The 15,150-nt window shown below is 43.4% G+C and overlaps 2 protein-coding genes across 2 annotated transcripts in view; both read right to left on the reverse strand.

Moving 5' to 3' along the window:
* LOC120355148 (golgin subfamily A member 6-like protein 22) overlaps window positions 1–15,150 on the reverse strand; it is an 81,083-nt gene that overhangs the window by 34,212 nt on the left and 31,721 nt on the right. The gene's annotated exons all lie outside the window — the stretch shown is intronic.
* Window positions 11,486–14,391, reverse strand: LOC120355289. Its single transcript, XM_039443638.1, has 2 exons — window positions 13,669–14,391; window positions 11,486–11,518 (listed from the first exon to the last, which is right to left on the reverse strand). The coding sequence occupies exons 1-2, from the start codon at window positions 14,052–14,054 to the stop codon at window positions 11,494–11,496; spliced, it is 411 nt and encodes a 136-aa protein (XP_039299572.1). The 5' UTR covers window positions 14,055–14,391; the 3' UTR covers window positions 11,486–11,493.

The raw sequence follows: 15,150 nt of genomic DNA on the forward strand, positions 1-15,150 counted from the left end.
CTGTCCCAGGCTCTCTCTGCCAAGATGCTGTCTGCTACTGCTCTGCTTGCTGTATCACCACTCTTGGAATAGGCAATATCATGCTCCTTGCAAGCCTGATCAAGTTTGTTGATTCCTGGATCACCTTGTGCTAATCGCTTCTGAAGTTTTGTTCCTGGTCCACAGTATTGATAGCCAGGGATATGAAGTTCAACTGGTAGAATGTCGATTGCCTTATTAACTATTGTACCAGCAGCTCCCTTGATAGCTGACAGAACACCTCTTCCTCTATAGATCTTCTGACTTTTCTCCTTACTAAAATCACGCCTTGGGGCAATAGATCCTCTCCCAGTCACTTGTCTCCCAGAATGTCTTTGACCACCATCTCCGCTATCATCCAAAAGGCGTTTGATTGTATTCTTATACTTGGCTTTGTTGTAGTTAACAATCTCACCTCTTGGATCATTGTTCTGTCTGTGCACACTGGTCCAGTTCAATATTTCTCCATAAGCCTGTCTGTCAGCAGATTCAACTAATGCACGATTTGGATTCTTCCTGAAATCAACTCACAAAGTCCCAATGTAGCTGTGAAGGTCTTTTCTTCCTGATCTACAGGGTCAGTCAGCACAATTTCATCACCATTCTCTCCAAAAGTTAAATACTTATTGCCCAAGTAGTAAGCATTGTCTCTCACTCTTGGCCCAAAAGTGTCATCAAAATCGTCATTGTCCTTGCTCAATGATCCTCTAATGTAATCAGCTACCTGTTTTCCAGCTAGATCAGTTGATCAAGGATATTCTGAACTGTTGTACCGTGACTTTCATTCAATAATTGTTCAACATTCTTATCATCATCCTGTCCATCTCCAGACAGCTCCTCATCACTGCTATCATCATATCCTCTACTCTATTATACTCCTCACCCTCATCCCCTTCAAATGCCTGCTTTCCTGCTTTCCATAGTTGCCGTCCAACTCTTGAGGTGCCTGCCATTGGACTTGAAACTTCTCCAGTTCCATATGATTCAAATGTTGGTGACTCTTCATCAATGCTGGAGAGTTGGAGCTTATGTTTCGCTTTACTTGCACCAGTAAGTCCACGCCTTGTATATGTGGCATCTTTACAAATGGTGTTGTTGGTGGAGTAGGATATGTGTGGTATGTTGCTGCGTTGAGAAAGGACAATGTTCTGATGATAACAACTCTGGCTTGGATTGTCTCTGCCTACCCTTCACATGCCTGGAGCGCATTTTTATTCTAGGCTTCAGATACCTAGGATGCTTCTTGGATGCTCTTGATGGTGGTAGTTGTGGTTGTTGAACTGGCATCTGTTGGAAGGTTTCGACTAGGTTGACTAGTGGCTCAGCTAGAGGTTTGAAGTGTTCCACATGTTTCTCTTCTGCAATCCGTCTACCCAGCATGATTTCCTTATGCCTCCTTTTGATTTCACACTTCAACCTAGCAATCTCCAATATGGTAGGAGCAACCTCCTCCAATGTTGGCTTATGGTTCCTTTGTTTGATATACATACTGGTCAGTGTTTATCAGTATACTGAGGTCTGAGAGTTTGAGCTCCGCTATTTATACATTTTGGACCCATACCAAGTGCGGAGTGCCACTGACTGAACAGTGACTGATCAGTGACTGATCAGTGACTGAACAGTGACTGATCAGACTGATCAGTGACTGAACAGTGACTGACTGACCACTGAGTGGATGACCCTACCATCCTGCCACAGACATGCTGAATACTGGTGAGCATGGTCCATGTGGCAGGAGGAGCTAGGGTCATTGAGAATGCTCATGCTCAGCCGGCGGGACAATTGCCAGCCGCAGCAGGTCGACTGCTGGTGGCGGTCGGACGACTGGTGAGGTGACCGGCGGGGGCGACCGATGGCCGGGCGACCGGTGGCGGCTGGACGACCGGCGGTGGCCGACCGGTGGCGGCCGGACGACCGGCGGTGGCCGACTGGCGCGGCCGGGCGACCGGTGGTGGGGCGACCGGCGGCGGCCGGTCGAGGCGGCGGCTGGTCGACTGGTGGCGATAGTGGGGCGACTGGTGGTGATAGTGGGGCGACTGGCGGCGATGGTGGGATGACTGGTGACGATAGTGGTATGACTGGTGGCGATAGTGGGACGACTAGCGGCGATAGTGGGGCAACTGGCAGCAATAGTGGGACGACTGGCGGCGATAGTGGGAGGACTGGTGATGATGGTGGGGCAACTGGTGGGGCGACCGATGGGGTGATCGGTGGTGGCCGGGCGACCGGCGGGGGCGACCGGCGGCCGGGCGATCGGTGGCGGCTGGACGACTGGCAGCGGGATGACTGGCAGTGATGAGCCAGTCTACCCACTACATACAAAAAATATATCCTCTTGTTCTGTTGATACTGACCTTTAATACTTACCTTTACCGCCTTGGATTCGAGCATAGAGCCTTCAACTCAGAAAGCTGACTTGCTAACCACTACACCATAGAGGATTTATGTTTAAAGACTTAAATTATATAGAATATGATACTTCTTCCGACCGGCGGTGGCCGAGCGACCGTTTGGGTGACCGGTGGCGGCCGGGCGACTGGCCGGGGCGACCGGCGGGCAGTTCAAGATCAGTAGGAAATTTTGTTTTCCCTTTTTTCCCATTTATTTCCGATTTTGTGTTGTAACCGAACTGGTGGGTAGATCGGGTAGCGGGCCCAACCAGTTCGGACATAAACTTAAACCTAGTTAGGAGGTCGGCCCAGTCCTGCCTATACGACCCTGGAAGAGGCCCTCTGAGTTCAAGTGGGTTGAAATCTCAACCCCAATGGGAAAGAGGCACAACTCCTCCAGGAGACGCAGACCACAGCAGAACTGTTCGACTCTCCCTCTTATCTATTTAACATGCCTTAACTAAGTGAGAACAAGGCGACTGGAGAACACGACTGTTGAAATGAAATAGATTTAATTTACGAAATAAATTGAATAGATCAATATTATGTATCCCTCACTATTCGCAAGAATGTCCAATTAGTTGTTAACGTTGAAACATAAAATTCTTCTCAACTCACATTAAATTCGAATTTTAATACTACACCAAATTAATGCCTTAGACATCGGCTTAAAAAGTAACATGGGTACCACATTTAAATACTCTCTACATCATAAAAATATGCAACTGTCGTCAGGATAATTGTTAACAAAATTATCACTGCCTTCTCGTTAATGGTACAATTGAATAAAATGGACAAATTTATTATAAGTGTTCCTCAATAGTAGGCGAGAGTATCCAATTAGCTGTTAACGTTGGAATATAAAAACCCTTTGCCACTCTCGTCCAATCAAATTCTAATAAAACACTAACATTTCAATTAATAACATTCAGAGTAATTATCAACTTGGTCAATTAAATAATATTAATAATAATAGCACAGTACAACCTATCTCTTACTCCAGCCGCCAATAGACTAAGATAAAAATAATTCTCGACAATTTCAAAGGAAGGTTCGGTCAAATATTAATCAATTATAGTGGCCAGAATAGATTCACTCACCCGTGATAATAATTCCGAGGGTCACTTTCATTAGGATCGGAAACCGCATCTTGGCTTCTGGATTCAGGTTAGAGTCACACGAATACGTTGTTCCCGCGAATTAATTTATTTTTCTCACGGAAAATAATCACACGAATAAGTTCCACAAAATATATCACAAAACTACAGGCGAACTTTATCGTTCATACTTCAGGAATAAGTTCAACAAATTAGCCTATAACGAAAAACTGGAACCAATCCTTATTGTCCGTATCACTCGAATAATTTCAACAATATTATAACGAAACACAAAGAAAGATTCTATCGTTCATATCTCACGAATTGTTCAACATAACACAACGAGTACAACGAATTAATTCGACATCAACTAAACACTAAAGACAAAGTTTATCGCTCGTAGCACGCGAATAATTACAACAAATATAACGAATCAATTGAACTTGATTTTTATCGTTCGAATCACAAAATAAATTTAACAAAATATAACAATTAAAACTTATTTCACCGCAGTGCGTCTCGCGTTCGAGAGTAACCGTTCGCTCAGGAGTCCATCGCTGACTGACTCGAGGGCTGTCCATGGACATTACCCTAGCCTAAAACGCTTGGGAAACTCACCTTTTTCTCACGGCAGAGAAAGAGTGAGAGCTCAAAATTGGATGGAGAAGAGATAGTTCCTCGTGGAAAACTGTCACCAGATTGCAGTTTTTTCTCCACGAGGCAGAAGAATACGCTGTACTGTGCACAATTCTTATATTCTAAAAGCAATAATCTATTTCTCACACTAGAGAAAATTGAAATACCCTTACGTCTAGAAAAAAAATGAACATTAGAAAATTCAGTCCGATCACGCCATCGAGTCCAAAGTTCAATGATTTTAGATTGGCGTATCATGAGAAATAAAAAAATTAAATTAATTCACCTCCTCTCAATAATTCTACCCATTTACATTGCACCCCCCTTCGGGGAGGGTGGACATCCCCTTCCGCACTTCTAACCGCACTCTCTTTCTTTGACACCTTGGGAACTTTGGCTTTGTTTATGGCACTATCACTAGAACTCACTTGTTGGGTGGTGGTCACCTGGGGCAGAGGTGCAGGCCCTCCTCGCCGCTGGTGGTGGGGGCGGTCTGACTGGTCAGCAGCCTCCAGGCCACCGCGCCGCCGGACAGTGCCATTACCATAGTGACCGCTGCTATAACGTAGTACCAGGGAACCAGCTGGTCAGAAGACTCCTCCGCCTCCAACTCTCGTAGGGAGTTCATCAAGTGGTTGACCGTGACCTCTTCCACTCCACTCGTTCCAGGCCAAGCACAACCTTCTTGCAGACGTCTCGCCAGCTGCAGGCGAATCTGGGAAGCCGAGAATCGACCCTCAGCCAATGACAGGGCCGCTGGGATGTCGATGGCCACTGGCCTCAGTCGCACCTCGGTTCGACCACCAAGGCTGGTTGGTGCAGGAATCTGATAAGAGGGGTGACTGAGTGTGCACCCCTTTATCGCTCGCATCGCTCCAGTGCCATGAAGGTGTAACTCGTTCACAGTCGTCTGCCCGCCCGTCTTGCATTGAGAGACGAATCGTTTCTCCATTGACAGGCTATATATCCAGCTGTTATCGCTCCGACGCCATAGCCAGACGTCAGGATGATCCTTAGTCAGCACAAGACGTGTGCAGTGCTGACGGGCGAGCGTGATCTCTCCCAGGAACAAGAGGCTCAGACAGGACGGGTGGTGTCTGGCATAGAGTGGTGAAAATGCTGGACAAAGGGTGAGCGAGCCCACTCGGTACACTGTTCAAGCATTGATTCACTCAATGTGGAATAACGGTCTCTGTCCTTGCTGACAAATAGAATTGTAGAGTCGAGTTGGTAACGCACACTCACATTAGTGTGGAAGTCCTTGACGGGGAGTACAAGTGCCTGAAACATATCAAATCTGCGTCCAATTGAAGAGAGGGGTACTGTCAACAATAGTTTAATCACTTCACCACTGGTTACCGCACAAGTCTTTATCAACTGGTAGAACGCCATCACTTGAGAAATGTCTGTTCCAAAAACTATTCTAAGCCACTAGGTAAACTTGACCGAACCTTTAACAATATATTTCTTAATTCTAAAGGCGATAATAATTCATACTCAATTTGCCGCTAGCAGCATCATTTAGACATTGTAAAATTTTTCTTAAATCTATTAGGGCCTTAAAAGTAGCAAGTTCTAATTCTTCTAATGCAGTAGAAGTATCCATATATACGTGTAGTAAGTTCTCAACTTCAATAGTTTTCTTACTAGTTGTCAAAAATTGATTCATGAGAACAGTTAGGTTACCATAGACTTCTTGTGAAACCCTTCCTAACTCTTGATGATTACGCTCCGTTTTCCGACTGAGTTCTTTAGTAACGGTCAAGTGTTCTCCTTCAATGTGTATTAAACTGGCAGTTTTCAACTTTGTCAACTCTTCGCTGTGTTGTACCTTCTCTAAGTCCTCACTCTCGGCTACTCCAAATAAAATATGAAGGATCTTCCCCCCCAAGTTTATTAATCCTCTACGGCTCCGTCCATAGTACAGATCGGTTAACGTTTGTACAATATCTTTCAATTCACTTTCCATTGTTATTATTCGTTGAAGTACTTTATGTTGAACTCCTAGAGCAGGGAGTTTCTCGCCGCTTGTGCTAGCAGGTACGCTGTATCCTCTGTTCGTCCCTGAAGTTCGGCTACTTCTTGTCGAGTTTCAGTGAGATTGATTTCGATGACGATGGTCCACTTCTCTCCGGTAATAAGCGCCTCTCCCATACTTTCGAACCATACTCCCTCCTTGTTAGCTTCGTGTGGAGAGTTAGACATCACACCTGTACCAATTATATTCGATGTTCTATTCTGTCAGAGTTGCCTTTATTCCACCCTTATTCCACCATAATTCCACCACACCTCCATTAATTTTTATGGGTTGACAATTTGGTTACCCATTCATTCAATTCCGATCAATTCCAATTAAAAACCGGTTTTAATGTCAAGTGCCAATTGAAGTTAACAATTTCTCTGAACAACGGTGACTCAATGTTCATTGTTGGCCTAGGAACGCTGATTCAACAAGGCTGTCACAAGGTAGAACCGTTGACCTACAATGTAAACATTGGACTCCATTGTTATAGTTACAACTGTCGCCGCTAGATTGCGTAAGATTCCAATCGCAGAAATTAATAAATTTTTCTCTAATATTTTTCTCACGGCTGTCGTTCGTTTACCCACGTGAACATGGTTGCCGTTTCTATTGAGTTGTGGTAACAATGGGTATTAGCTTAGGCGTGTTTGTCACTTTTCTTCTATCATGTAATTTGATACAATAAATTACCTTCCGTCACAATAATTCAACCCGTAATCTTGAACAAATCATTTTCCTAGATTATAGGCCTGCTTGCAAACCTTTCTATCAATCATAATAATATTATTCTATAGTCTCTATCGTCGTCATTCGTCGTTTATTGGTTTTATTCACATTTGTATTGAAGTACATTTTATCACAACAAAATTTTACTACTAAAATTCTTCCACTACTAAATTAAATTGGAACGTTTCTTGTTCTCTTCTAGAACGTGGGCCTATTCCAGGGAAGTTCAACCAGGGCTCGGTTTGAGTACTACCGCCTACTCAATTCAACGATAGCCCTTACCCCTTATGGTTTTCACTAACCAACTGGTCATCCCTTACCGCAACAGCAATTATAATGTTCTCGAATCAGATACAATAAATTCGTAATATTCCCATTGAAAATATTCATAAAATATTCCACAAAATTCAATGACAATTCAATATTATACAGTTGCAATTATTCTCAAAGGTCATGGTGGCATCCACATCTGAGGCACGAACTCGTGGAATAGGAAGCAGCATATCTATCGGGAATCACAACTTTGAGGTAGTGCAAGAATTCAGGTATTTAGGCTCCCATGTCAACAGGAATAATGACTCCAGCACGGAAATAAAAAAGAGAATAATTCTGGCAAACGGATGCTACTTTGGTATGGCTAAGTATCTGAAAAGTAAAATTCTCAGCAGAGCAACGAAAATCAAGCTGTACAAGTCACTCATCGTGCCGGTGCTCATTTATGGTAGTGAAACTTGGACCATGACAAGGCAAGATGAGGGTCTGCTCAGGAGATTTGAGAGAAAAATCCTGAGAAGGATATTTGGAGCCATTAAGAAGAGATGCTTATCGACAGCGACATAATGCTGAGCTGTATGATCTGTATGGGAACAAGGATATAGTTACGGCTATCATCTGGGAAGATTGCGATGGGCCGGACATGTGATCCGGGCAGATGACAACTCACCTATTAAGCAAATCCTACAGGCAAAGCCAGAAGGGAACGTCGACCAGGGAGGCCGCGCCTGAGGTGGTTAGATTGTGGTGGATCGGGATGTGGAGCGGCCGGACTGAGAGGATGGAGACGATTGGCACGAATAGAGATGATTGGAGGCTTGGCTTGGGAGGCCAGGACCCTTGAAGGGTTGTCGCGCCAGTGATGATGATATGATGATGAATTATTCTCAACACGACTTACAAGGTAACAATTTAACAATAACTAAACATCAATCCTCATCAATCTAATCTCAATTATAAAATTACAATCAATTACTGCATCTCTGTATCAATGTATCGAAATTAATTTTTATACATCATAGTCACGTAATCTAAAACAATTCTTCCTAACACATTGAACTACAATAATCACGAAATCATCAATATCATCATAACATAATACAACAGTTATTATTTCATAGTCTTGGACTCAATCAAATTATCGTTATCAATCAAAACATCAAATAACATAAGCACTCGTTATCGAATTACTCTTCAAGTACAACATATCATAATTCATCGAAATCATATTCTCATCGGAATCATAATTATTGAATCGCAATTAAAGATACATTACAATAATTTGTCATTTCATAAAATTATACACAGTTGTCGTCAGCAATCGATAATAGCATTAATTTCCGTAAGCAGCATATGAGTCAGCAACTCCATTTATCACTCATCATTTATCGCACCTTATCATAATCACATTAAATCAACAAAAACGTAGCAGTTCTAATCTATAATCGTCTAGTATTCATCAACATCATAATAACGTCATCGTCTTATCAATATTCGTTCATCTTCATACTAATCGTAAATCGTTTTTTTTTTTTTGTAAACTAATTCCTTAATAGTTTGTTTGTCGGATCTACCTTCATCTCATTTCGAAGCGATTAGCAAGCCATTGTGTATGCCTTGACATCTTATAACAATAGGCGGCTGTCCGTCTTCTTTCCTTCATTTCATTTCGCTCGTGAATAGTGTATTGATCTATCACACTCATTCATTCTCGATAATAATATTATGAAATTTAATATTATTCATGGTCTTTTTTTTTTTTCTCGATACAATAGCTTCTTACTCGAAATTCCTTTCCTATTTCGTTCTACTCCAATTATCACGTAATTATACTCCATTCAATCGTTACATCAAATACGTTACATTCATTAATTTTTCCGTACGAATTCATTCAACACTCTTTCCTTAAATACGGTTTTCCTACACTAATTTTCGAACACAGTTTTCTGACATGCTCGGGTCATAATTTTCTCATTTTCCAAATATCGTTCGCCTACCCTAATCTTGAACGCAGTTTTATGACATGCTCGGGTCATAATTTTCTCATTTTCCAAATATCGTTCGCCTACCCTAATTTTGAACGCAGTTTTATGACATGCTCGGGTCATATTCTCCTTATTCCTTATACTCTAGGTGATTGTGCGTGCTATCGATCGCAGAGGATATGGTGATCTCTGCTCCAGGTTTACACGCTCGGTTGGTTCAAAAGTGAGGTCCCGTGAATCGTCATCAAAAACGTTATCCGGTGAAGAGGGCTCCATCACTTCCACGTTTCCTTCTTCTGATCCCATCTCGTCATTGTTGTCGACGCGATTTCGTGATTCCTCAACATATTCATCTTCGTCGCTATCTGGCTGTTGATAAGGTTCTTCTTCTCCATCTGTTTCGTTCATGTATTCGTCATTGTCCATTATATCGTTCACGACTTCCTTCTCTGCTTCTGAGTCATTGGTACTTTGTTTCTCCTTGTTACTAGATTTCAGCCTATTTACGTGCACTACGACTTGTCTCCCATCTGGTAGTTGTAATGCATAGTTCACTATCGATAACTTTTTAACAATGATAAATGGTCCATTCCAGGGTTGGTGGAATTTGGTCGCCTCTCCCGGTTTGACAGCAGGGTCGTATAGATAGACTGATTCTCCAACTGAAAATTCTCTCAGCTTTCTCCCTTTATTGATTATCTTAGATCTTTTTTCAGCAGATTGCACGGATTTTTCGTGGGTTGTTCTGTAGGCTTGTGACAATTTATTCCGCAGTTTGATTAGATGGTCGCCCACGGCCGTCTCCTGGACTTCCCTTGGGATTACACAGGTCCCTGGAAATATCATCTCTCTTCCGTGTAGCAGATAATAAGGGGAGTATCCAGTCGATGCATGAGGGATAGATCTATAGGCGGCTAATACATACGGTAGCCATTTATCCCAGTCAGCTCCATCCCTCTGTACATAGTGTGCAATTGATTCATTCAGTGTCCTATGCAGGCGCTCCAATCTACCATTTCCTTCGGGATGGTATGCTGTCGTCCTCAACTTCTTAACTCCTAACAGTTTACACACCTCGGTGAACAGTTGGGAAAGAAAGTTGCAGCCTTGATCGCTAAGAAGTCGTCCTGGTACGCCGTGTCGGGTGATAACGTGGGTAACAAACACACGTGCGATCGTCTCTGCTGTCTGGTCGCGAACTGGCACGGCCTCTGCGTAGCGGGTGAAATGATCAATGAAACTAACGTAGTATCTATTGCCAGCTTGTGTTACAGGCAATGGACCGACTACATCGACACTTATCAGTTCAAACGGATATCCAGGTTCCTCTGCAGTTTGTAAGGGTGCTTTTAACATGATGGGTGTTTTCCTTCGAGCACACTCATGACATCTCATTACGAAATTTTTTACATCTTCGTCTATACGTGGCCAATAGTAACGTTGTTTTATCAAGCGGCTTGTTCGTTCTCGTCCTGGATGGCCCGCCCATGGCACGCTGTGGTTGAGCTCGATTATATTCATTCGCATAGATTGGGGTATAGCTAATTTCCACTGTCTGTTCTCTTCTATATTTTTAGTCCACCAGATTATTCCGTTTTCGCATTGACCCTCTCCGGTTTGTAGAATCTTATTACACCAATCATCCCCTTTTTGTTCTTTGACTATTTCTTCCTCTGATAATTCACAGTTTTCAATCGTCATTACAGCTCGACTAAGAGCATCACAATTTACATGTTTCTTCCCAGGTCGATGCACCACACTGTACTCGTATTCGGATAATCTTAAGGCCCATCGTGTCAACCGTGAAGAAGGATCTCTCAAACTCAGCATCCATTTTAGGGCTGCATGGTCAGTGATAAGAGTAAACTTTCTTCCCAGGAGATAACATCTGAACTGGGTGGTTACTGCCCATATTATGGCTAAGAGCTCTCTTTCAGTTGTCGAATAGTTCCTTTCGGCTGTATTCAATTGTCTACTTGCATAGGCGATAGGTCGTTCCTCTCCATCAAAGTCTTGTGATAGTATTGCACCAACAGCCACCCCTGATGCATCGGTTGCTACTGTGAATGGTTTTGTAAAATCAGGAAAGGCTAGAACTCGGTCTGAACATAGGGTCTGTTTCAAGCTGTTGAATGCCTGTTCTTGTATAACTCCCCAATCGAATTTCACTTCCTTCTTTGTTAATTGAGTCATTGGTCGTGCTATTTCCGCAAAATCTGGTACAAATCTCCTGTAGTAGCCAGCTAGACCTAGAAATCCTCTTACTTCTTTCACGGTTTTTGGAGTTGGTAATTTTGCTACTGCTTCTATTTTCGACAGGTCAGGTTTCACTCCTTCTGCTGATACTACATGTCCCAAATATTGTACTTCCTCCTTTCCAAAATGACATTTTTCTAAATTGGCTTTCAAGTTTACATTCTCCAAAATTCCAAGTACTTGGTCTATCTGTTTGGCATGCTCTTGAATTGAACTACTGGCTATCACTACGTCATCTAAATATACGAAACATCCAGTACCTTTTACGGAGGCAAGAATATTGTCCATTAGTCTCTGAAACGTTGCTGGTGCTCCACATAGCCCGAACGCCATACGTTGGTATTCAAAATGCCCGCCTACCGTTGTGAACGCCGTCTTTTCTTGATCTTCCTTAGCAATTTTAATCTGATGGTATCCAGCAGTCAAATCGAGTGTAGAGAAATAACAGCAGTTTCCCAGATGTTCTAAAGTTTCGTTGATTAGAGGCAACGGATAGGCATCTGTTTTCGTAACTTCATTAAGGGCGCGAAAATCAGTACAAAAACGATATTTTATTGTTCCGTCAGTGGATTTTTTCTTGACTAAAACAACTGGCGCACTATACGGACTCATAGATGGTACGATTACTCCCTTGTTAAGCATATCCGAAAGGTGTTCCTCTACTACTGGTCTTAAATGAAAGGGGACTCTGTACGGTCTTTTCCTGATGGGTCTGTCGTCTGTGGTTGGAATCTTATGTTCTACAGGAACATTACAACCCTCCGTATCTGGTTCCCCAAACACTGCCCAATATTTCATTAGAACAGGCTCCAGGATTGCTCTCTCTCTTCCTGGAAGGTGAGCTATTTTTCTTTTATCTTCTGACGAATCTCTTGGCTATCACTTTCATCCTGCGATATGGTTGCTATAAATGGTCCAATATTTTCATGATCCAATAATTCACTGGTTCCAATTACTGTCTTCTTCTGTAATTTTATTGCGTTCTCTGTCACGTTAACTATGGAAGTGGTTACACATCCTTTCTTAGGTATGGCTAGAGCTCTGCTAACATACAAACCCGGTATCTGATGGTGAGGTTCAATTAAGATCGGATTACCGTGTAAATCCCCATCAATTGACAATTTGATCAACGACTCCGACTGTGGTGGAATCATCAAGAATTTGGAATTCCTCAATTCATAAGTGAATTCGTCATAAGCACGGTTTTTTGAAACTGTACCGCGCGCGGTGACGTCACAGTTTGAAGCTCTCCCTATGCAGGCTACAGAGGGAATTTCGTCTCGGCCGCATTGCCGTGGTGACTGGGAATTTCCCTGCGGGTGGGAAATTTTCATAGCTTGCGGAACATTTGATGTCGGCTGTTGGTTAATCTGGATGCGCGCGCAAGGCTGACCCTCCTCATCCTTCATCACCAGTCGTCTCGTTCGATTCTTGTTCTCCTCCTTCTTCTTCTTGTCGGCCTCTCTGCTTTGTGCGGTATTTTGTTTCTCGCTATCAATTCTATCTCCTTGTGCTCCGTCATTTGTACGCTCCACTCCCTGGTCACTGTTATCATTGTCTATCGGTCTCTCTTTCTTCTCTCTATCCATTCCACTTCGTTCCACGATATGCACTGCGCTGACTGGCGATCCTTGTCGCTTATCGCCTATTTCATTATACTCATCTTCTTCTGGTGCGACTCCACAACACGTTATTCGTTTTCTTTTCACGTCTATCACTGCTTCAACTCTGTCTAGGAAATCAGCTCCTAAAATGCCGTCAGCTTGTATTGCGATTTCGGCTATAGAGAAAGGGTGAACAAAATTCAAGTGTGCTATCTGACAATTTAAATATTGTGTGCCGAATACCCCCAGTGTAGTGCCGGTCACTCCCCGTGATCTTGAGTGGTTTTTCGATAAATCCACGCCTTCTATAGGATACTTCAGGATGGATATCTCGGCTCCGGTGTCCACTAGCAGGGTTCTCGTCTCTCCCTCTATTCGTAGTCTGACGTAGATGTTGTTCGTCTTGCCTGCTGCAATACAAGGTATCCAATCTACTGGTCCATTTTGGGTCTGGCCGGCATCTGGACCTCTGATACCTGGCCGTTCCCATTTGGGTGATTTCGGATATTGTCATTTTTTGCTCCCTGTCCACGAGTCCGGCAGTTGAATGAGAGGTGATCGGGCGCCCCGCACGAAAAACAAAATTTCGGCCTTGCTTGTCCTCCGTCTCGACGTCCACCTCTCGATGTTCGGTTCGGCTCACTCGGATTCGTTCTCTACCTCCTTGTGGCGCACTCTCTCCCATAATGACCGAACCCTCCGCACTCGTAGCAGGTGTCTTTCTGGTTGCCTCGTTTCGGAGTAGACTCGTCTCTACGTTCAACTTTTCGACCTTGTATTAAATTGACATTGACGTCATTATTCATATTTTCAGTTACTATTGGGAAAATATTATTACTGGAGTTAATTGAGAGTTGTGCCTCTGCCGTTCGCTCTGCTATTCCGATCGCCTCCTCCAAGTCCTTGGGTGGGAATACTTGTAGAGTGGTCGCTGCTGGGCCCTGGATTCCTCGTACGAAGGCAGCCAGGAGAGTGCGTTGCAGCTGGGCACGCGTCCACTCAGCCTCTTGTCGGTTGCTAGGAGCTGGCATCGCCTTCAATCCCATTTCTCGGCATCTATCAGCAAATGCACGTGCGCTCTCTCCTACATTTTTCTGTACCGTACTCAGTGATAACAGCCAGCGTTCGGGGTCGATGGATCTTTCAAATCTTTGGAGAAGTAGCTTCCTAAAATCTTCAAAAGTTGCTGATTCGAGTGTAAGCTCTGGGTGGGCTTCAATACACGATGCAGCCGCTCCCGTCAATTTCAAACGACAAATCAATTTTTTGTCTTGATCGTCCCAACTTCCCGTTTGAGCTACAAGGTCGATGTTTCGTAGAAACTCTCGTACATTTTGGGTGCTTGATTCACCTGAGAAATTTTTAATGAGTGATTGTAATCCTAAATCTTTTTGCTTCGCCACCTGCCTAGTGTTACTGCTACTTCCGGAAGCCTGATTTCCGGCAGCTTCCCGGTTGATTTGTTCTGTCAATTCCCTGTTCTGTTGTCTTAATCTTGCTAGCTCCTCCCTCTCCGTGGTCGTCTCGTTCTTATCTTCCGCATCTGACATGATTGTGGATAGGAGGTAACTATTCTCTATATCTATCTACTCCGAATTAAAGGGTGAATTTGAAGGGTCACTTGAATTGAATCAGAGTTAATTAACTCAAATTAATTCTCCTAAATCAATCAATCAATCAAATAGTCAAAAATTCCTAACAGTGCATCGATCATTTCAATAAGCATTGAGAACACATTGTGTGCGTAATGGTTGAAACTTGGCATAAGGTCAACTATGATTGATACAAGCTCTACAATGAATTCGGCGACATTGTATGATAATAATCTATGACCATTAGGCATTTTTGCAGCCTAATCCCACCGCTGGGGCCACCAAATAATGTAACCGAACTGGCGGGTAGATCTGGTAGTGGGCCCAACCAGTTCGGACATAAACTTAAACCTAGTTAGGAGGTCGGCCCAGTCCTGCCTATACGACCCTGGAAGAGGCCCTCTGAGTTCAAGTGGGTTGAAATCTCAACCCCAATGGGAAAGAGGCACAAACTCCTCCAGGAGACGCAGACCACAGCAGAACTGTTCGACTCTCCCTCTTATCTATTTAACATGCCTTAACTAAGTGAGAACAAGGCGACTGGAGAACA

The sequence above is a fragment of the Nilaparvata lugens genome, chromosome Y, assembly GCF_014356525.2.
Source record: "Nilaparvata lugens isolate BPH chromosome Y, ASM1435652v1, whole genome shotgun sequence".
Classification (NCBI taxonomy): domain Eukaryota; kingdom Metazoa; phylum Arthropoda; class Insecta; order Hemiptera; family Delphacidae; genus Nilaparvata; species Nilaparvata lugens.

Coding starts and splice junctions, on each gene's coding strand:
- LOC120355289 (XM_039443638.1), bottom strand. CDS start 14,054: ATGGGATTGAAGGCGATGCCAGCTCCTAGCAACCGACAAGAGGCTGAG. Junction 11,519..13,668: donor AGAGAGTGCGCCACAAGGAG/GTAGAGAACGAA, acceptor TTTGGAAAGGAG/GAAGTACAATATTTGGGACA.